The sequence below is a fragment of the Rhinolophus sinicus genome, linkage group LG14 (assembly GCF_036562045.2).
Source record: "Rhinolophus sinicus isolate RSC01 linkage group LG14, ASM3656204v1, whole genome shotgun sequence".
Classification (NCBI taxonomy): domain Eukaryota; kingdom Metazoa; phylum Chordata; class Mammalia; order Chiroptera; family Rhinolophidae; genus Rhinolophus; species Rhinolophus sinicus.
In genome coordinates this window covers 29399872-29421838 of record NC_133763.1, presented here as the reverse complement: position 1 = coordinate 29421838, position 21967 = coordinate 29399872, and the positions used below count along the sequence as shown (strand labels likewise).

At 34.4% G+C, this 21967-nt stretch overlaps 1 protein-coding gene across 1 annotated transcript in view; it reads right to left on the bottom strand.

Moving 5' to 3' along the window:
* SLC26A7 (solute carrier family 26 member 7) overlaps positions 1 to 21967 on the bottom strand; it is a 269056-nt gene that overhangs the window by 178406 nt on the left and 68683 nt on the right. Inside the window, exon 3 of the mRNA XM_074318598.1 lies at positions 11465 to 11637. Coding sequence (XP_074174699.1) covers positions 11465 to 11637 — 173 coding nt within the window. The remainder of the gene's footprint in view (positions 1 to 11464; positions 11638 to 21967) is intronic.

The following is a 21967-nucleotide window of genomic DNA, read 5'->3' as shown; positions in this document are numbered from 1 at the left end:
GCTATTGTCTTTTGGCTAGAAACTTCTCTTTCTCCTACTCCCCTCTTTTTAAAAGCTTATAGGACAAAATTGCATCAGTTGCATCAAAAAGACTTTCTTTGCAAAGTGAGACCCTTAATGTACCTTAGAAATAGATGGTAAAATGGAAACAAAAAGATTCCTAGACCAGTCAGTGCAGTAACAATCTGGAAAATCAACAATAAAGTTATGCAGAGGGAAAGTAACCAGACCAAAAAATAGTACAGTGAATCAATTTTCATAAAACTCTAGAAAACGCAAAATAATCTGTAGTGATTACTGGTTGGGGGCATGACAGGTATTTTCACTATCTGAAAACACCTCCAGCCTAAGAGAAAGCTTGTAAGAGTTTATTGAACCAAACTGCCAACAATTGCCAGGAAGCAAAATCTCAACGGATTGAGAAAGTGCTCCACAAAATGGTGGTTTTGTTAGGTAAAAGTTAGAAAATGCAGGAGTGGGAGAGGATCCATAGTGCCTGTAGAAAAAGTTCATAAATAGCTTTGATTAACTCCCTCCAGCCATGTATCTGTTTTTGGGTTTTTTTGTTGTTTGTTTTTTAGTTTTTTAATTAAAGTTTATTGGGGCGCCAATTGTTAGTAAAGTTACATAGATTTCAGGTGTACAATTCGGTATTACATCATCTATAAATCCCATTGTGTGTTCACCAGCCAGAGTCAGTTCTCCTTCCATCACCATATAGTTGATTCCCTTTACCCTCATCTACCAGCTCCCTCCCCCCTTACCCTCTGGTCATGTATCTGTTTTTACAACAACAGTCCTCCACCCATTTTAGGAGTTCATGTCTTCCCATGGAAGAGTATGCACCACTTTTCCTGCTAAATCAATATGTAACCCCCTCACCCCACCCAGCAAACTGTAAGTCCTCAGCACAAGGGCTCTGGCTCTCTCTCTCTCTCTCTCTCTCGCTCTCGCTCTCGCTCTCGCTCTCGCTCTCGCTCTCGCTCTCGCTCTCGCTCTCGCTCTCAAGCTCTCTTGCCCTCTCTCTCTTCCCCTTCCCTCTTCCTCTCTCTCTCTCTTGCTCTCCCACTCTCCGTCTCCCACCTAGTCTAGGCCTCTCTCTCCGTTCAGCTAGGCACATTCTCTCACTGGTCTCTTGCATAATAATCAGCTTGCTGACCTTTGATTCTTCACTGTGTTGGCAAAAAGAACTGAAAACAATTTGCAGCTTATTTTATAAACAGAATCAAAGGAGGGGGGTTACATGAAATCCATTGGTGGTAGATTAAGAGGATGGGGGAAAGCAAAGCAGGGAAATCTCTGAGACTGGATAAAAGTAAATTGGAGAGACAGGTACTTATACATAAGTGGGTACAGAATAGTTAATAGTTCACTTTTTACAGCACATAGAGATGGTAATTAGGGGACAAGAGTAACAATGTGGGATTCTGTAGTTTCCTGCTCTGGTCTGGAAAAAAAGGGATTACTCTGTCATTCCAAAGGCATATTATTTCAGATGCAAAAAGACAACAGACAGGCTTACTTAAGATTGACCTTCGTCAAGGAAGTTACAGGCTAAAAATGTGACTTCGCGCCATGGCCCACCTTAGTTAAGAATTTTTATATTCATGCCATCCTATGTGGTTATTTTCAGTCTCCTGAGCCTGTCAGGTTTAATATGTAGTCTGTTTTCCATCTACAACTACCTTGATGGTTTCATGAGTATATGGATATATAAAAACTTACCAAATTATACACTATAAATATGTGGAATTTATGTGTGTGTGTGTGTGTGTGTGTGTATATATATATATATATATATATATATATATATATATATATAATTATATAATGTAATTATATATTATATGAGTATATATTATGTATATAATATGTAATATATAAAATATATACCATATTTTGCTGTGTATAATGTGCTCTTGTGTTTAATGCTCACCCACATTTTTGGCCCAAAGTTTCAGAGAAAAACATCTTTCATTTTAATTTTTTAATTCAAATTTTTATTTGTTTACATTTAGGTACTTGTATTATAAAGGAATTTTAGCATTTCGGTATTTACTTATTTATTTTTTTAAGAAATAATTTTTTTAAACTTTTTATTTTTTTGTGTTTTCCCAGAACCCATCAGCTCCCAGTCAAGTAATTGTTTCAATCTAGTTGTGGAGGGCGCAGCTCATAGTGGCCCATGTGGGATCGAACTGGCAACGCTCTTGCTAAGAGCACTGTACTCTAACCAACTGAACTAACCTGGCTGTGCCTAGCATTTATTTTTTAACATATTATGAGAAATTTTGTTACAAATAATTACAAAACACAAGAACAGATACAAGGTACAATAAATTTTATGTACTGGTGACAAATTTACGATATTTATGCCTCATTGAAGGCCAAGAACTCTTCATCATTGCAAGTTCGTTGTATGAGTAAATTCAACAAAATTGATTATTGTATTCCAGGGTATTATTTTGCATATGGATATTGTTATTGATTTCTAGAGTTACACTTTTAACTCATAAGCATAAGTAAAAGAATTAAAAACATGTATATAGATATGGAATTAGTACTACCCACGTATAAAGTGCATCCTTATTTTTCTCTCCCAAATTTGGGCAAAAAAGTGTGCATTATACATGGGAAAATATGGTAGTTATACCTCAATAAAGCTGTTTCTAAGGGCCCATAATCTAATCTACAGCACAGAAACCTATCACATTACATTATTGTGGTTGTATAAGTGCAATTTATACTAGCAACATAAAAAAGAAATGGTAAAGAAGACAGGAATAATTTATTTTGCCAGATTGACAATGAATGAAAGACATTTAAATGCATTTATGTTTATGATACACACATATACAGATTACCTAAAAGGTAATCAAACTACCACAAGGCAAAATCTGTTTATTCTGATGAAGGCACCCTACAGTAATAAACACTATTCTCAGTGCAAGAAAGATCATGTAGACGAAAAGATAAGAATATTGAACCCATAATCAATAAGGTAGAACTTATAGCTATAAATTAAGAGGCTAAACCTTTTTTACATTAGGAGACTATACTTTTTTTTTCTCCATGAGCTCATGAAATAGTCACAAAAATTGATCATATATTAGGTCAGAAGGAAAACATTAATAAATTAGATAATATAGAATATTACAAACAACACTCTCTGGTCACAATGCAATAACACCATAAATTACTGACAAAATTGAAAAACAAAAAGGCCTATTCATTTGGAAATTTAAAACCCCGCTTCCTAAACAATTATTGGGTGAAAGGGGAAATACAAACTGAAATCACAAAATTTCTTAAAAACAGTGACACTATCTCATAGTGAAACACCATCAAAATCTATAGAACACATTTCAAGAAATGAGCACAGAAAAATTCATAGCACTAAATGCTTTTATCAATAAAAATGAAAAAGTTATAATTATAATGTATTGAATTCTTAGCTCAAAAGAAAAATAACAAATAAACTAAAAAATAGCAAAAGAAAGGAAATAATAAAGCCAAAAGCAGAAGGATAAAAAAATGTAGACCTACTATTTCAAAATTGTGTTTTCTTTATTGAAAAACAGAATTAAAAAAAAAAAAAAGACAAACCACCAGCTAAGTTGACCAAGAAAAAAGGAAAAAAGCACAAATATAAAAATAGAAAACGCCAAAGAGGAAAATGTTAAAACAAAAAATTGATTAAAAACATGAGGTTACTTTAAAAACCTACATACAAATAACTTTGAAAAGCTATATAAAAAGGATAATTTTTTTAGGGAAATGCAGACTTTCAACTGAACAATATTTATAGAAGAAATAGATATATTATCAAGAAATTACCCCCCAAAAAGAGCACAGGGAATAGATGACTTCAGTGGGAGAGTTTTTAAGGAGGTTTCTACAAATCCTTCAAACATTAGATGCTCCAAAACTGCTGTACATTGTTCAAAGCATTTAAAAAGAACATTAAGAAGAAAGTAACACGTTGATAATTAGATCTAATAAACATGACATATACAAGAAAACTACAGTCCAATACCACTGAAGAAAAAATGATAAAAAAGTACTAAATAAAATATTAAATAAGCAGAATTTAAACCACATTAAAAATAAAATACACCATGACCAAGTGGTATTTATTCAAGCAATTTAAGGTTGGTTGAATATTAGAAAAGTCATTAATATACCATATAATAAATTTAAGAGGAAAAGAATCATATGATAATCTCTATGCATGCTATAAAAAGCCCATAGCAATAGTCAATACTTTCTCTAATTTCTATTAAAAACACAAAAATATAAAACAATAAGTAATTTCTTAATATGTTAAAATATATACACTATTCTTAAGGCTAGTATCTTAATGGAGACTCTAATGGCATTTTGAGTAATTTTAAGAAAAGACAAGAATGCTCACCATTTCCACTATTATCTAACATTATAACAGAGGTATTACCTGCTATAATTGGATAAGAAAAATCATGAGTTATATTAATTTGTAAAGAAGTAAAACTATCTCTAGAAAATACTAGAAAATCAATGAACAGTAAAAATAATTTAAATAGTGAACTCAATAAGGTATCAGGAGATATAATTAACATACAAAAAGCAATAATTGTCATAGACACAATATGTCCAGGTAGAGGATATATTGGTAAAGAAAGCTTGATTTATAATAGCAACAAAGATGATTAAATGCTTAGGAAGAAACTAGACAAAATGTGCAAAATTTATAAGGAGAAACACTCCTGAAAGAGGTAGAATTAGATTTGAAGAAAAGGAAGGGCATCTCTGTTCTTGGATAGGATAACTCCACATCATAAAGACTTCAATTTAACACAATCCCATTAAAAATATCAATCTCTTGTTTTAGGAAGCTAGACAAGTTGATGCTAAAGTTCATAAGAAAAATCAAACATGCAGAAATAGTCAGGAACACACTAAGAAATAAAAATTACAAAGGTTGACAAGTCCTACCAGCTATTAAACCATACTGTAAGTATCCATAATTAAAACAGGGTGCTACTGCCACAAGAATAGATGTACAGATTAGTAGAATAAAATAGAAAGTACTGAGATAGATGTAAATAAGTATGGAAAAAATAAAGGTAGCATCTTAAATGATGGAAGCAAAGATGGGCTTTTAATAAATATTGCTGGCACAACTGGGCAGCCACTTAGAAAAAAGATAAAACTAGATCCATATCTCAAACCATACATAAGAACAAACACTGTACTGATCTGGAAACTAAATTAAAAAAAAAAATATATATATATATATATATATATATATATATATATATATATATATAAAATTTAATAAATTTAACTAGAAAAAATGTGGTAAATTCCTCTATAAACTCAGTGTAGGAAAAAGTTTTCTAACACTGACTCAAAATCTAGGGGCAGTAAAAGGAACAATTCATAAATTTGAGCGCATATTTTTTTTAATGTCATGGTAAAGTAAAAAAAGAACTGCCAAATTAGAAGAAAAATTTGCAATATGTATCACAGATAAAAGGCTAATATCTATAATATATTAATTCTTAAAGTTAAAGGAGAAAAGGACCAAAATTGTGATAGATAAATGGGAAAGATAATATGAACAGATAATTCACAGAATTTAAATAAAATGGTCTTAAACATATGAAAAGATGTTGAACCTCATTCATAAATTACCCTTGAATATGAATTTCTCACCTATCTGAATACCTAAAATTAAAAAGTCTGATAGCAATAAAAAAGTGTGAGGGGTATTTCTATGAACTGACTTGGAATGCTTTCTAGGATATATTGTTAAGAGAAGAAAGGAAAATACAAAAGGATACTACCTTTCATGTAAGAAAGAACAAATAAGAGAATATACAGGTATCTTCTCATTTTGCAAAAAGAAACACGAGAAGTATAAACCAGAAATGAATGAGACAGGTTACCTCCAGGAAATGAGTGAGAGTAGAGTGAAAAGTATGGGGATATGGGGGGGAGTAAGATGTGGGGAGAATGACAGTTCTCTGAGTGTGTGTTTTTTAATAGTCTTCTCTTGCTATAGTAATAATTAAAATCAACAAATGTCAGACACAATTAATTTTTTAAAACTCACAAAATTATTACTTGACATGATGTCTGCTTTTTCTTGGTTTTTAGATTCCTGAATTAATAGTTTATTTTTTAATTCAACAACTCTTCTGAGAATCTACCATTTGCAGAGTGCTATGCTAAGTGTAATGAAGACTTTAAAATGGATTAAGATACTATAATTAACCTCAGGAACCTTATGTTCTAAGTAATGTCTTATGTAGAAAACAAACCAAAATATTATGAATGTCCAAAAGAAAGGCAAAAAAGTCTATTCACAAAATAAAATCAGAAAATTTATGTTATGAAGATAGATTGCTACAAGTATACATCTTAATTTAATTCTGATTCCTTTATTATTTTATATCATACTTTCTTCTAAAAGTAATATAAAGCAAGTTAAAATGAAAGAGATAGATATACTAGAATCATTAAAAATGTTAAGGAATGTACATCAAGTAAGGAAGTGGAGAAAGAAGTGTGTGGGGAAAAAATAGGCAAATAAAAGATACAATGTAGGAAAAAGCTTATGTGTGAACTACCAGAAGAGAAGGCATAAAAGGAAAACCACTGGTAAGTCACAGAGTCCTTATTATCTAATTAAAAAACTCAGATCAGTTTATCAGTTGAATGGATTGTCAGACATTGAAGACCCTAAAGAAACTCTTTCTATGATCTCTTGTAACACAAGAAGCAATAAATATCTATATAGTGTAAACCTCCGATAGTAGAATTCCCTGTTACTTGCAGCTAAGAGCATTTCCAACTGATACACAATCTGTGAACCAGACAGGATGTGATTGTTTCAAATACCTTAATATAATTGTATCAATCTAAATAATTCCATCAGTTAGACCTTCAGAGGGAAAAAAAACAACCAGAAAATGAATAATATACAAACAAAATATAAACAAACAAACAAACAAACAAGGTAAACAAACAAACACCTTTCTGTGTTTGTAGAAACTGGATACCTAAGCCCTGACCTTATATTCAATGGATTTCAGATCTGAAGGAGAAAGGGAAGAAAGACTGAGGAGCTGGATCCAACAGATCCACCTGACTCTAGTGTTGTAGTTGACAAAGGACAGATGAGTTTGGAGGTCAAATAAAGTCCAGCCAGCTGTTTTAAAAATTGGTAAAACATAGGTCGCATATCAAGGATCAGCACTAAAGACAAGGGAAAACAGATGTTTGAAGTTGCTACTCCCTGGATCAGATTTTACATGTAATAAAAAGTGAATTATGTTTATTATCTTTAATAATATCCTGTTTTAGTCTTGTGAGTCTAGAGTGTTTCATTCAGGGAATGAGATATTAATATTTTATGTTGTTAAAATCCTGGCTTCTACTTTTATATTTTATCATTTCAATTCTTAATCCAAATATGCTAGATAATAATGAAATACCTAGTGATTGTTTTAAACATATGGAAAATGGTTAAAATGAGACTAAGCAGAAGGTTGCTGGATCTAATTGCTAATTATACATTCTTTTAGATTTTAAAAAAATACGATATATACTTGTTCCATGATTAATAGAATAAGAGAAAGTCCAAATCTAGTAAAAATAACAAATTCAGAGAAATATGAACAGAAAATTGAGACCAGAATTAATAGCAATATAATCTTTGCTATGTTAATACAGAGACTTTTAAATGAGAAGAAATTAGGAAAACCTATACCAAATCTATGGCAACATATCCATGTCTGAATCACCAGTTCACGTGGGTGATTATTTCTGAGATGGATACAGATGACAGGTCTATTAGTAGGCCTCACACAGGGCAAGCAATGAGGAAAATGCCACTACGCCTTCCTGTGCAAGTCTCAAAATAGGCTGACATCATCCATGTTTAAAAATATATAGCAAAGGTTATAGGGTACCGAGGCAACCAGTTGTATTTCATGAAAGCACAGACCATCAGACATAGAGAATACTACCGTATTTCCCCGAAAATAAGACCTAACTGGAAAATAAGCCCTAGCATGATTTTTCAGGATGCTTGTAATATAAGACCTAACCCAAAAATAAGCCCCAGTTAAGATTGTCAGCCAGATGGACGCATTTGGTAGGTCCATTGCAACACATGACGGATGTATTGAATTATAAAATGATAATATTAATATATAATTAAATATAAATAAATAATATTATTGACAGTAGTACTTAAAATAAATGTTAATATAAATTATAATTAAGTATTTGTAAATACCCAACGGGCTGCCTTTGGATGAGAGATAAATGCCTATGTAAACAGATAAACTCGAGACTTATTGCCGAATGACCAATCTGAGTACAGACACAACACACGACTAACGTATGCATAGATAACGAATGGACATGCTTGTGTCTAATATGAATCTTCATAATTCAATACGTCATGTGTTGTAACAGACATACTTAATGCACTTGTGTGAAATGAAACGTTCTCTGAATTTTGGTGCCTGCAATTTTTCGTCGTTTTTGTGTGGACCATCATTCTTCACTGTCATCATTTTTGTTGCCACTCCTGTCTCGTAAGTCTTCAATTAACACTTGATTTAATGATAGATTTAAAGGGAATAATATTTTGACCCCGAGACAAGATGAGTGCAAAAAGAAAGAGCTATTCTGTCGAGTACAAGAAAGGAATCATGGAGGACTCCCGGGGCAAGAATCTTATGGCTTTCTACAAAGAGAAGAAGTTGGATCTCTGAATGGTCTGAAAATGGTGAGCAGAGTAGGATAACCTTAGTTAACAGGTGGACAAGGGAAATGCTGAGAAGCGCAAGTGTGGATCAGGTCGGCAGCCATTATTTCCTGAACTGAAAGACATCATCTATGAATGGATTGCTAACAGGAGAGGATAGCCTTTGGTTGTGCACAGGGCTGATATTCAAGCATTGGCACCTGCAATGGCACCACAATTAGAAATATCCCCAGAAGAATTCAAAGTATCACAACACTGGCTGGATGGCTTCCTTCAGTGATATGAACTGTCTCTAAGATTGACAACACTGTTCAAACTGGAAGATACTGAAATTATTAAATGTGCACTTGCATTCAAGTCCTTTGTTGATGGCACTGACTTTTCTAAATACCAACTCTCCGATTTTGATTGCTATGGATGAAACTGCAGTGTTTCTGGGTGTGGGGACAGAGCCCCAGAGAGCAGTTTCCAGGCTCTCATCCTTATGTGGAGGGGTGCTGGCTTGGGTGGTAGATGGCTGTCAGCTGTGGCTAGTTGGCCATCAGCTGTAACCATTGAGCCATTGGCCACTAATATAACTGCTGAGGCTACAGAGGGAAGAAGAGCAGAGTCGAGGAGAGTGGAGGAGAGTCGTTGGTCGGTTGGCAGAAAAACGGACAGCAGGTTGCACGTCGTGTGAACCCAGCCTCCAGTGAGACCACAGTGGTATGACTTCCCTACCTATGGCTCCATGGGTGTTCCTTTTGGGCCTAGCCACATCCTGTGTTCTTATGTGGGGAGCGGGAGCAGAGACCCCACATGACACCCTGCACGACAATGCGCCAAGGATCACAAATGGCGATTGGTCAGAGAGGTGCCTCGTCAATCTACATTCCTTCCACTGGTTACAAAAGTGCACGTGTTACCTGCATTTTGGCAATTCATCTGGATGGAAAGAATGCCCCACCTCTAATTATCACTAAGGGCAAGGAAGATAAGGTTGAACGTGTTTCAGGCATTTATGTTCTAGAAACCGAAAATGCCTGGTGCACACAAGCAGTTACAAGGAAGTGGGTCGATTTAACACTGTCACTTGTTCTGCGAGGTGGCCAAAGAGGTCTTCTGGTCTGGGATTCAGCCAGCAATCACAGCACTAAAGACATGAAGAACTTCCTCGCAGAGAGAAGACTAGATCAAATGATTCCCGCAGAAATGACTGCCTATCTCCAGACTCTTGATATTGCAATAAACAAGCCATTCAAGGACAATTTGCGCATGGAAATCAATGACTACCTTAAAAATAGAACGAAGAGAAATCATTGTGGAAACTTTGTGAAGCCTCGCCTGCAAGAGGTCGTGACTTGGGTAAAGAATTCATGGGATAAAATCACTGACAGCTGTGTTGCCAATGCACTATGAACAGGCTACATTGACAAGAAGTGCTCATTTAAGGTGAGCTCTATTGTTGGACATGAGAGGTTGGGGCCAACTGTTCTACAGTAAATGGAGTCGCCAGAAATTCAAGCCAGAATTCGGGTTTTGGAGAGCTATGACGATGTTCCAGAAAAAGACGTATTTGAATAAATGTAAATTTTTGTACATGAATAAATGTAGATTGTTGTACATGAAAAAATAAGACATCCCCTGAAAATAAGCCCTAATGCATCTTTTGGAGCAAAAATTAATATAAGACCCGGTCTTTTTTTCAGGGAAATATGGTATTGGCCTTCTATTTGGTAATCTTCTAGGCAAAGCTGCCACTTAGATGGTCTATTTTCTAAAGAACTGTGAGGACTTGAGTTCTGAGTCATCCCACACTCTTAATTCTTCTGTCCTTTTTACATAGGTAGAAGGCAATGTGACTCTAAGAGTTTTAATATTCCTAATCTCTAGGTCTTTTCTTCCTATGCAATTCAAGGCAATCATCAACTATTTTTCTCCCTTCTTGGCATTTGCACTTTTACCCTGTGAATAATATTATACTATAAAATAGAGCCTCTACCAACCCAGAAAACAGCCATCCAGGAAGTTTGTGTACACAAAATTTAGTTAAAAATGAGGGAGTAAGCCAAAATAGCTCTCAAACAGTCAATGCATGTCTAATAACCAGTACTTGTCAACATATATTTTTATTCACTTCTGAGTTATCTAATTTTGACAACTTATTAGAAATAGCAAATTATAAAGTTTGATATTTTGAAGAAATAGACTAGAGTAGACCTGTCAAAAACATATACCTGATGCTGAAAGGGGCAAATCTGTGTCCCAACACCTCACACCAACAAGTCTGTAGCACAGACTAAATACCATTTGTTACTGATGTAGGTAGGCAGTAGTATCATAAACTCTGAAAATTGGGAAGGATCCTAGAAACCTAGTCACATTCCTGTAGGAATTTCTCCTACAACATTATCCCACGGTGATGCTTTCCTCACAGTGTGAACAAAAGGTATTTTGTAAAACATTTTTAGAAAGCTTGTTCTTAGAAAGTCAAAAACTGTTTCCTTATAACTTCAATTTATTGATTCTAATTCATTTACTCAACCAACATTTATAGAGTAACTACTTCATGAAGTAGACAGTATTTTCACAAAAACAAAACACAACTGCCCCTATCCATCTATACAGACACACAAATGTATATAAATAAAAATAAAGCACTAATTACCCTTCCTTTGCCACTGTCTCAATTTCTTCATTCCAAGTCTCAGTACTACTTACCTGAATCATACCTCCCAAGAAGGAAATGGCAGCAGCAATACCAATTCTTTGCATCTCAAAATCAGATAAGCCCAGCATACTTGTGTTACTCTGTGAGGTGAGGTTCTTGCTACTTGAAGGGAGAAGCCGTTCCACTGCGTTGGCTGATATTAAGGATGTCAAGGCAAAAGTGCCTAAAAGGTGAGGTGGGATAGGGAATCTCTTATTAATAACAGACTCAATAAAAATTGTTCGGTTTTCCCTGCTTTCTTTTTGCAGTTGATATCCAATTTCAAAGCCTTGCGATTAGAGAATATGCTTGGTATGATTTCAGTCTTCTTAAATTTGCTGAGGCTAGTTTCATGTACTAACATATATGGTGGCCGAGACATGGAAACAACCAAAGTGTCCTTCGATCGATGATTGGATAAAGGAGATGTGGTATATATACACAATCGAATACTATTCTGCCAGAAGAAAAGATGAAATAGTGCCATTTGTGACAACATGGATGGATCTTGAGATTATGAAGCTAAATGAAATAAGTCAGACAGAAAAAGTTGAGAACAATATATCTTCACTCATATGTGGGATATAAAACTGAAAGCAGCAAAGGAACAAGACAAACAAGCAAAGAAACAAAAACTTATACACACAGACAACAGTATAGTAGTTACCATAGGGTAAGGGGGGAGGGGGATGGCAGAAGAGGGTAAAGGGGGTCAAATATATGATAATGGAAGGAGAACTGACTCTGGGTGGTGAGCACGCAATGTGACATATAGATGATGTATTATAGAATTGTACACTTGAAACCTATGTAATTTTACTAACCATTGTCACCCCCATAAATTTAAGTTTTTAAAAATTGTTGGAGTCCACCATTAAAGTTGAATCAATGTTGCAAAAACATGCAGAGCTGTTAGAAACACTCTCCTCTGCACCCCCACTCCTCCACCCTTCACTGAACTCCATGGAATGAATAGACACTTACCTACATTTACACATGTTCCTTCAACATACAGCCATACCCATCTACTTGCTATTCCTTCCCAGTCCATACATTTTCCCACCTGTCTGCAAACCTGCAGAGAATGTTCTCAGGGAGGGGATTAAGATCATGGACTGGATTTGAATTCAGCTCTTCCATTTATCACTAATGTGACTTAAAGGATATTACTCTGAGTCTAAATTGCCTCATCCATAAAATAGGAGTCATATATACCTACATTTCAGAGTTTCAGGGAATATAAATGAGATGATAAATATGAATACCTCAGTACACTCAGTATTTACATACAATTTACTTGCTGTAATCTAAGGTTCTTTGTTTGATATGCTTGCTCTTCTTATCTATGTATGCAAACCCTCTTGTCTTTCAAGGGCTGGCTCCAATCCTATATTCAACAAGGATCCATCCCAGATTCTGCAAGCTAGGTTTGATTTTTCCACTCTGCTTTCATAGCAGAGTAGACCTTTATTATATTATAACAACATTCTGTGGTCCATAAAATGGTTAAGTATACCATTTCTATCTACTAAATTAGATAAGGTTCAATGATATTTCCCAAGAATTGTCCTGGCCTCACACAAATGTGGAACCATTTTCAGTGTGTTGTCTTCCTTCCAAGAGTTCTGATGTCTGTCATCTGGGCATGCAGCATGTCTGAGAATGTAGCCAAATGGGCAGATAAATATCAATTCCCACAGAGAGAGCTAAACAAATTTGGGTTAAAGAAACAAACTGCAGTATTGTGTAAACATTCCCACTTACTCTTTACTGAAAGACCTTACTTTGCTCCTGGTCATTTGTGAAAAACGGCCTGCGGCAAGATGTAGATATCCTAACACAAAACATGTAACAGCATAGAACAAGAGAGACATGAATCAAATAGGAATAGTTCTCAATGGAAACTCAACATAGAATAACCTGACCTTGAATCCCAGCACTGCCACCTCAATCTCTTTACCTAAAGACAGATAGCATTCCTCACCAATGGCGTTGTTATGAGGCTTAAATGAAATAATGTGATACAGCACATATCACAGTATATGGCATGTAGTTAGCAGCTAAAAAGATAACTCTTAATAAGACTAAGATCAGAATGCTCTGTTATGGTCTGTTATTCTATGCTCTTTGCTGTTCCATTGAGTTGATGTCACATAAATACATACAGCAAATTGAATACAGTTTTCTTAGGGAATTAAGTAAGCCTCAATAAATCATCAGTAAATAATAACCATCATGTTTGTTCATTGTCATTATCATAAAGTTCTAAATTAATTGCCCATCAAGGAATAATTATATCTAATGATTGCAGACAAGATTCTGTCACCCAGAATGGACTACACCAAGTAAAGAATGTTTGACATAGAATCTGCTCTTGATAAGACATAATTTCTTCAGGATGTTACATCAGAATTTCTCAAAGTCTGATACTCTTTAGAGTAAAAAAGTGTGCCTTTTTGGTTTAAATCTCAGAGAGCATAGAACAAAATGATTTTACAAAATCCACTAAACAAATGACTACAAAATTAAAGATGAAGATATTCAGGAGTTAATTTTTGAGTTTAGGCCTATCTTCCAGGAATTTAGAGGAAGATAGGAGGGAACTGAATAGTAAGAGAAAAGAACAGTCCAAAATGTTTTGTTGAATAAAGTAAAGTGAGCCTCACTTTTATGTAAGTCACATCCCAAGAATATGTCCAAAGAGAGCAATGGATATGAAGATATTCACTGTGTCAACATAGATATAGGAGTACAGCCTCTTTATAAGGATGATGCTTTGCTGTTTCTTAGGCATCTGAGATCAAGGATGTTAGGGTTGCAGGTGAATATGTGAGGACTTTGTGAATGACATTCCATCTTTTGTATGTTATAGGTGTCACCCTTGTTTTTATCTCGTGTTTATCTATTCTCTGCTCTTTTCCTTACTTTCTCAACTTTTTACCTGGTTGGGCTTTAAGTCTACTAGTGAGAACTTTAAATACCACTAAACCCATATAGTAGCTTAACAGTAATATGGGTAGCAGGGCCTACTAGGAAGAGAATATGGGCCTCAGAGTTGGACAGACCCAATTTCAAATCCCAGTTCTGCTGCATATTAACTTGTAATCTTAGTCAAGTTACCTAAAGTCTCTCAACTTCCTTATGTGCAAGATGATAAAATTTTATAGTTATGAAAGTTGAGTAGAGATTAAATGAGGTTTCATATATATATATATATATATATATATATATATATATATATATATATATATATATATATATATATATATCACAACTCCTACCACCTTGTAGGCCTTCAGTAAATAATTTTTTGCTTATTTTCTTTGATTCTGAAAAGTTCCCAGTAGAGTCTCCCTGCTGTTTTCTCTAAATGCTTAACAGAATATGCTCTTTAATTTTTTTTCTAATTTAGAAGATGAGTATATCCCACAAATTGTCACAGATGGGTTATCTTCAACAATTCTGTTTCCACTGGATTCAAACTTTTGTCCTAGACATGTTCATTGCAAATCACAAGAAGTAATGAATGATTTGTTGCTTTAAAAAATTACATACATTTTAACTAAAATAAAAAAATTGACATTGTTGAGCAAAACAGCACATTTGGGGTCTTTACACTCTGGCTTTTGAATTATTTGCTTTTAAAGATGCCTCTAGCATAAATTATTATTGCATTTAGGAATTCAGTATTGCATTCTGACTACTTAACTTGCAGGTTAAATTCCAGATATAGTAATTTTTCTTTATGAAATCAACATCAGTCTCTTAATAATAACATAGAAGTAGGAATTCCCACACACATGTATACACCAAAATAAAATGCAGTAAAATGATTAAAGAGAGGAATATGTCCCCTATATCAAATGTCTGCAGGAACTTTATGGTCTATGTGTTTAAGATCATGAAAAGGTTAAAAAAATTAGTTTTTATATTTCCCTTTAGATCTATAATATTGTTAATATTATTAATAATAATATTTAAATACAGAGTCTTATATAAATGGATAAATATATTACCATGAGGCAAAAGGATAATCGCTTCTATACCGATTCTAAAAAATTCTAAATGTATTGTGATAAAAAGGAAATGAGAAAGTCCAGCTGGCTCTGTCCTTTGGAGAAGTACATAGGACTTAAAATACCCTTAGTACTTATTGAGTGATAAAGTGACTAAGTTAAGTCTGTAAATTATATGTATTTTGCGATGTACGAGTATGTTTTTTAACTAATAGACTACAAGTTTCCTGTAGCTGTTAATAATATTTGTTAAATACAGAGTCTTATAAAAATAGCAATTTCAAATGATGCCACAAGTAAAATGTCTAAAGCAATTCCTTAGGAATAAAATGGTTTGTGTAAATGCACATTTAGGTAGGTAACAAGTTGTGTGTTTTTGACTTCTCAAAGTAATTATAAAAGGTTTTTTCCCTTTTCCTTTTATCCCATGTTTAAGAGAGGAAATGCTTTGAGGTCAGCTCTAAAACTACCTGTTTTTTCTTAATAATGACATATTTAAATGTTTCAAAAAGTGAAAATAAATTGTAAGGAAATTAGAGAGTAAGATAATTTGGAAATAACAGGCTTCCAGAACTTCTAATTCATTATTGTGCTTTTCTATTTTTGCAGCAACACAAAAGGAAAGTCCATTCTTGAGCAATTGGTTGTAAAGAAGAAAAGTCTGGGCTTTAGATTTGGCCACAACTGGGTTATAATCCGTGCACCTGTGAGCTTCAGCTGTGTTTTCAAAGAAACCTTACTGAATTTCAGGGTTTTTGTTTTAACCTAAATGTGCAGATAATTACGTCTGTTTAAAATCGTTGTGTTGGGACAAAATAAAATAACCTATGCAAATATTTTCATAAAGCATTTAATGAATAGTGCATCTATGGTTCTCAAATTTAAATACATGCATTATATATAGTATACATATATATGTACATACATATATATTACATATAAATATAATGTGTATACAACAGAACATATATATACATACATATATATGTATGTATGTGTGTGTGTGTATATATATATATATATATATATATTATATATATATATGTATATATATATATCCCAAAGTATTTGTGTAAATGCTGATTTTTATAAATTAAAGTTTTATTAAATTAAAGTTTATTGGGTTGAGAATGGTTTGTAAAGTTTCATAGGTTTTAGGTATACAATTCTTTAATACATCATCTATATATTGCATTGTGTGTTCATCACCCAGAGTCAATTCTCCTTCAACCACCATTTATTTGACCCACTTTACACATATCTGCCACCCCCTAAACCTTTACCCTCTGGTAACCACTAAACTATAGTCTATGTCTATGAGTTTTTCTTTCTTTATTTGTCTTGCTCCTTTGTTGTTTTCAGTTTTATATACCACACATCAGTGAACTCATGTGGTTCTCGACTTTTTCTTTTTTTTTTTCATTGTCACTCCAATACATTTTTTTAAAATTTATTTTTTAAATTTATTGGGGTGACAATTGTTAGTAAAATTACACTGATTTCAGGTGTACCATTCTGTATTACATCATCTATAAATCCCATTGTGTGCTCACCACCCACCCAAAGTCAGTTCTCCTTCCATCACCATATATCTGATCCCCCTTACCCTCATCTCCCACCCCCCAACCCCCTTACCCTCTGGTAACCACTAAACTGTTGTCTGTGTCTATGAGTTTCGGTTTCTCATTTGTTTGTCTTGTTCTTTTGTTGTTTTGGTTTATATACCACATATCAGTGAAATCACATGGTTCTCTGCTTTTTCTGTCTGACTTATTTCGCTCAGCATTACACTCTCAAGATCCGTCCATGTTGTCACAAATGTTCCTGTATCATATTTTCTTACTGCCGAATACTATTCCATTGTGTATATATACCACAACTTCTTTATCCATTCATCTATCGAAGGACATTTTGGTTGTTTCCATGACTTGGCCACCGTAAACAAAGCTGCAATGAACATTGGAGCACACGTGTCTTTATCTCTAAATGTTTTCAGATTTTTTGGGTAGATACCCAGGAAAGGGATTGCTGGGTCATATGGCAATTCTATTCGTAATTTTTTGAGGAACCTCCACACTGCCTTCCATAACAACTGCACCAGTCTGCATTCCCACCAACAGTGTATGAGGGTTCCTTTTTCTCCACAGCCTCTCCAACACTTGTTACTATTTGTCTTGTTGATGATAGCCATTCTGACTGGGGTGAGGTGATATCTCATTGTGGTTTTGATTTGCATTTCTCTGATGATTAGTGATGTTGAGCATTTTTTCATATGTCTATTTGCCATTTGTATGTCCTCTTTGGAAAAATGCCTAATCAGGTCCTCTGCCCATTTTTCAATTGGGTTACATTTTTTTTTATTAGTTTCAGGTGCACAAAACAAAGTAATACTTAGACGTTTATCATTTATATCCCTCACAGTGTCAAACCCACTCCCCCCAGTCACTATCCCTCTGACATCACACACAGCCATTACATTTCCACTGTCTCTATTCATAATGCTGTACTCCGCTTCTTGTAAGTACAAACTTGTAGTTGACATTCCTTATTGTTCAGCTTCAGCTTCAGGTGTACAGTGCACTAATCAGGCATCTACATCATCCCTGAGGTGGTCTTCCTAATGAGACAAGTGTCCATCGGATACCCTACAAAAGCTTTACAACATTATTGATTACATTCCCCAAATTAACTTTCATAACCCCGTGGCAATCTTTGTTTACTGACTGCTTTCTAGTCCCCTCACCTTCCCCCTTATCCCCACCGCCCTCCCATCTAGCAACCCTCAGTTTTTCCTCTATATCCCCGAAACTGTTTCTGATTAGCTCATTCACTTATTCTTTTCATTAGATTCCACATATAAGTGAGATCATATGGTATTTGTCTTTCTCTGTCTGACTTATTTCACTTAACATAATGTTCTCTAGGTCTATCCATGTTGTTGCAAATGATAAGATTTCTTTCTTCTTTATGGCTGTGAAATACTCCATTGTTTAAATGTACCACAGTTTCTTAATCCAGTCACCTACCGATGGGCACTTCGGTAGTTTCCATGTCTTGGCTAATGTGTATAATGCTGCAATAAACATAGGCGTTCATAAAGATTTTTGAATTAGAGTTTTGGATTTCTCCAGATACATACCTAGGAGTGGAATTGCTGGATTATTAGGTAGTTCCATTTTCAGATTTTTGAGTTACCTCCATACTGTTTTCCATAGTGGCTGCACCAATCTGCATTGCCACCAACAGTGCAAGAGCATTCCCTTTTCTCCACATCCGCGCCAGCACTTGTTGTTTGTTGATTTATTGATGATAGCCGTTTTGACTGGGGTAAGGTGGTGTCTCATTGTGGTTTTTATTTGCATTTCTCTGATGGTTAGTGCGGTTGAGCATTTCTTCATATGTCTGTTTGCCGTATGTATGTCCTTTTTGGAAAAATGTCTCTTCATGTCCTCTGCCCATTTTTTGATTGGGTTGTTTGTTTTTTTGGAGTTGAGTTGAGCGGACTTTTTATAAATTTGGTATATTAACCCCTTATTGGATATATCATTGGCAAATATCTTTTCCCATTCAGTAGGATCCCTTTTTGTTTTATTGATGGTTTCCTTGGCTGTGAAAAAACTTTTTAGTTTGGTGTAATCCCACATGTTTATTTTTTCTCTTACTTCCCTTGCATGAGGGGATATATCAGTAAAAATATATGTGGGTAGTGTCTGTAAAGTTTCTTCCTATGTTTTCTTCTAGGAATTTTATGGTTTCAGATCTTACATTTAAGTCTTTAAGCTATTTTGAATTTATTTTTGTACATGTCGTAAGGAGGTGGTCCAGCTTAATTTTTTTGCATGTGTCTGTCCTGGTTTCCCAGCACCATTTTTTGAATAGACTGTCTTTACCCCACTGTAAATTCTTGCTTCCATTGTCGTAGATTAAATGGCCATATAATCATGGATTTATTTCTGGGCTCTCTATTCTGTTCTATTGATCTTGTGTCTGTTTTTATGCCAGTACCATGCTGTTTTGATTACTGTAGCCTTGTAGTATAATTTGTTGTCAGGTATTGTTATACCTCCCACTTTGTTCTTATTTCTCAAGATTGCTGAGGCTATCCGGGGTCTTTTATGGTCCCATATAAATTTTAGGATTATATGTTCTATTTCTGTGAAAAATGTCGTTGGTAGTTTGATAGGAATTGCGTTGAATATGTATATTGCCTTAGGCAGTATGGACATTTTTACTATATTAATTCTTCCTATCCATTAACATGGTATATGTTTTCATCTATTTGCATCTTCTTTCCTTTCTTTCTTCAATGCCTTATAATTTTCTGAGTACAGATCTTTTACTTCTTTGGTTAAATTTATTCCCAGATTTTTTTATACTCTGAAGCAACTGTAAATGGGATTTTTTTTTAATTTCTCCTTCTGATGTTTTATTATTGGTATATACAAATGCAACTGATTTCTGAATATTAATTTTGTATCCTGCTACTTTACTAAATTCATCTATCAGTTCCAATATTTTCTTGGTGGAGTCTTTAGGGTTCTCTCTATATAGTATGTCATCTGCATATAATGACAATTTTACTTCCTCCTTACCGATTTGGATGACTTTTATTTCTTTTCTTGTCTGATTGCTATGGTTAGAACTTCCAGCACTATGTTGAAAAGAAGTGGAGAAAGTGGGCAACCTTGCCTTGTTCCTGATATTAAGGGGAATGATTTTAGCTTTTCCCCATTGAGTATTATGTTAGCTGTGGGTTTATCATATATGGCCTTTATTATGTGGAGATATGATCCCTCTTTTCCCACTTTCTTAGGGGTTTTTATCATAAATGGCTGCTGGATTTTGTCAAAAGCTTTTTCTGCATCTATTGATATGATCATGTGATTTTTATTTTTCATTTTGTTAATGTGGTGTATCACATTAATTGATTTGCGGATGTTGAACCACCCTTGCATAGCAGGTATGAATCCCACTTGATCATGGTGTATGATCTTTTTAATGTATTGCTGAATTCTGTTCGCTAATATTTTGTTGAGGATTTTTGCATCTATGTTCATTAGCGATATCGGCCTGTAGTTTTCTCTTTTTGTGGTGTCTTTGTCTGATTTAGGGATCAAGGTGATAGTGGCCTTGTAAAAAGTGTTTGGGAGCCTTCCCTCCTTCTGGATTTTTTGGAAGAGCTTGAGGAGAATAGGTGATAATTCTTTTTTGAATGTTTTTTAAAATTCACCTGTAAAGCCATCTGATCCAGGGCTTTGGTTTGTTGGCAGGTTGTTGATTACTGATTTAATTTCCCTGGTGGTAATCAGTCTATTCAGGTTTTCTGTTTCTTCTTGAGTTAGCCTTGGAACGTTGTATGCTTGTAGAAAATTGTCCATTTCTTCCAGATTCTCAAATTTGTTGGCATATAGTTGCTCATAGTACTTTTGCAAAATTTTTTGTATTTCTGTGGTTCAGGTCCTCTGCCCATCTCTCAATTGGGTTGTTAGTTTTGTTGTTGTTGAATTGCATGAGTTCCTTGTATATTTTGGATATTAGCCCCTTATCGGAGGCACTGTTTGCAAAAATCTTCTCCCATTCAGTTGGTGGCCTCTTTATTTTGTTGAAGGTATCTTTTGCTGTGCAGAAGCTTTTAAGTTTCATATAGTCCCATTCGTTTATTTTAGCTTTTACTTCCATTGCCTTTGGAGTCAAATTCATAAAATGGTCTTTGAACCCAAGGTCCACAAGTTTAGTATCTATGTTTTCTTCTATGCACTTTATTGTTTAAGGACTTATGCTTAAGTCTTTGATCCATTTTGAATTAATTTTGGTACATGGTGACAGATAGCAGTCCAGTTTGATTCTTTTGCATGTGGCCATCCAATTCTCCCAGCACCATTAATTGAAGAGGATGTCTATTCTCCATTATATGTTTTTTGCTTCTTGGTCAAAACTTATCTGTCCATATTTATGTGGTTTTATTTCTGGGTTCTCAATTCTATTCCATTGGTCTATGTGTCTCTTTTTCTGCCAATACCAAGCTGTTTTGATTACTATAGCCCTGTAGTACAAGCTAAAATCTGGGAGTGTGATACCTCCAGTATTGTTCTTTTTCTTTAAATTGCTTTGGCTATTTGGGGTCTTTTGTGGTTCCAAACAAATCTGATGATTTTTTGTTCTATTTCTTTAAAAAATGTCATTGGTATTTTGATGGGGATTGCATTAAATCTGTATATTGCTTTGGGTAATATGGCCATTATAACTATGTTGATTCTTCCAATCCATGAGCATGGAATATCTTTCCATTTCCTTGCGTCTTCTTCAATTTCTTTTAAAAATGTCTTATAGTTTTTCAGCATATAGGTCTTTCATATCTTTGGTTAAGTTTATTCCTAGGTATTTTATTCTTTTTGCTGCAAAAGGAATTGTTTTCTGTATTTCTTTTTCTAAGATTTCATTGTTAGTATATAGGAATGCAATGGATTTTTGTACATTGATTTTGTAGCTGGCAACTTT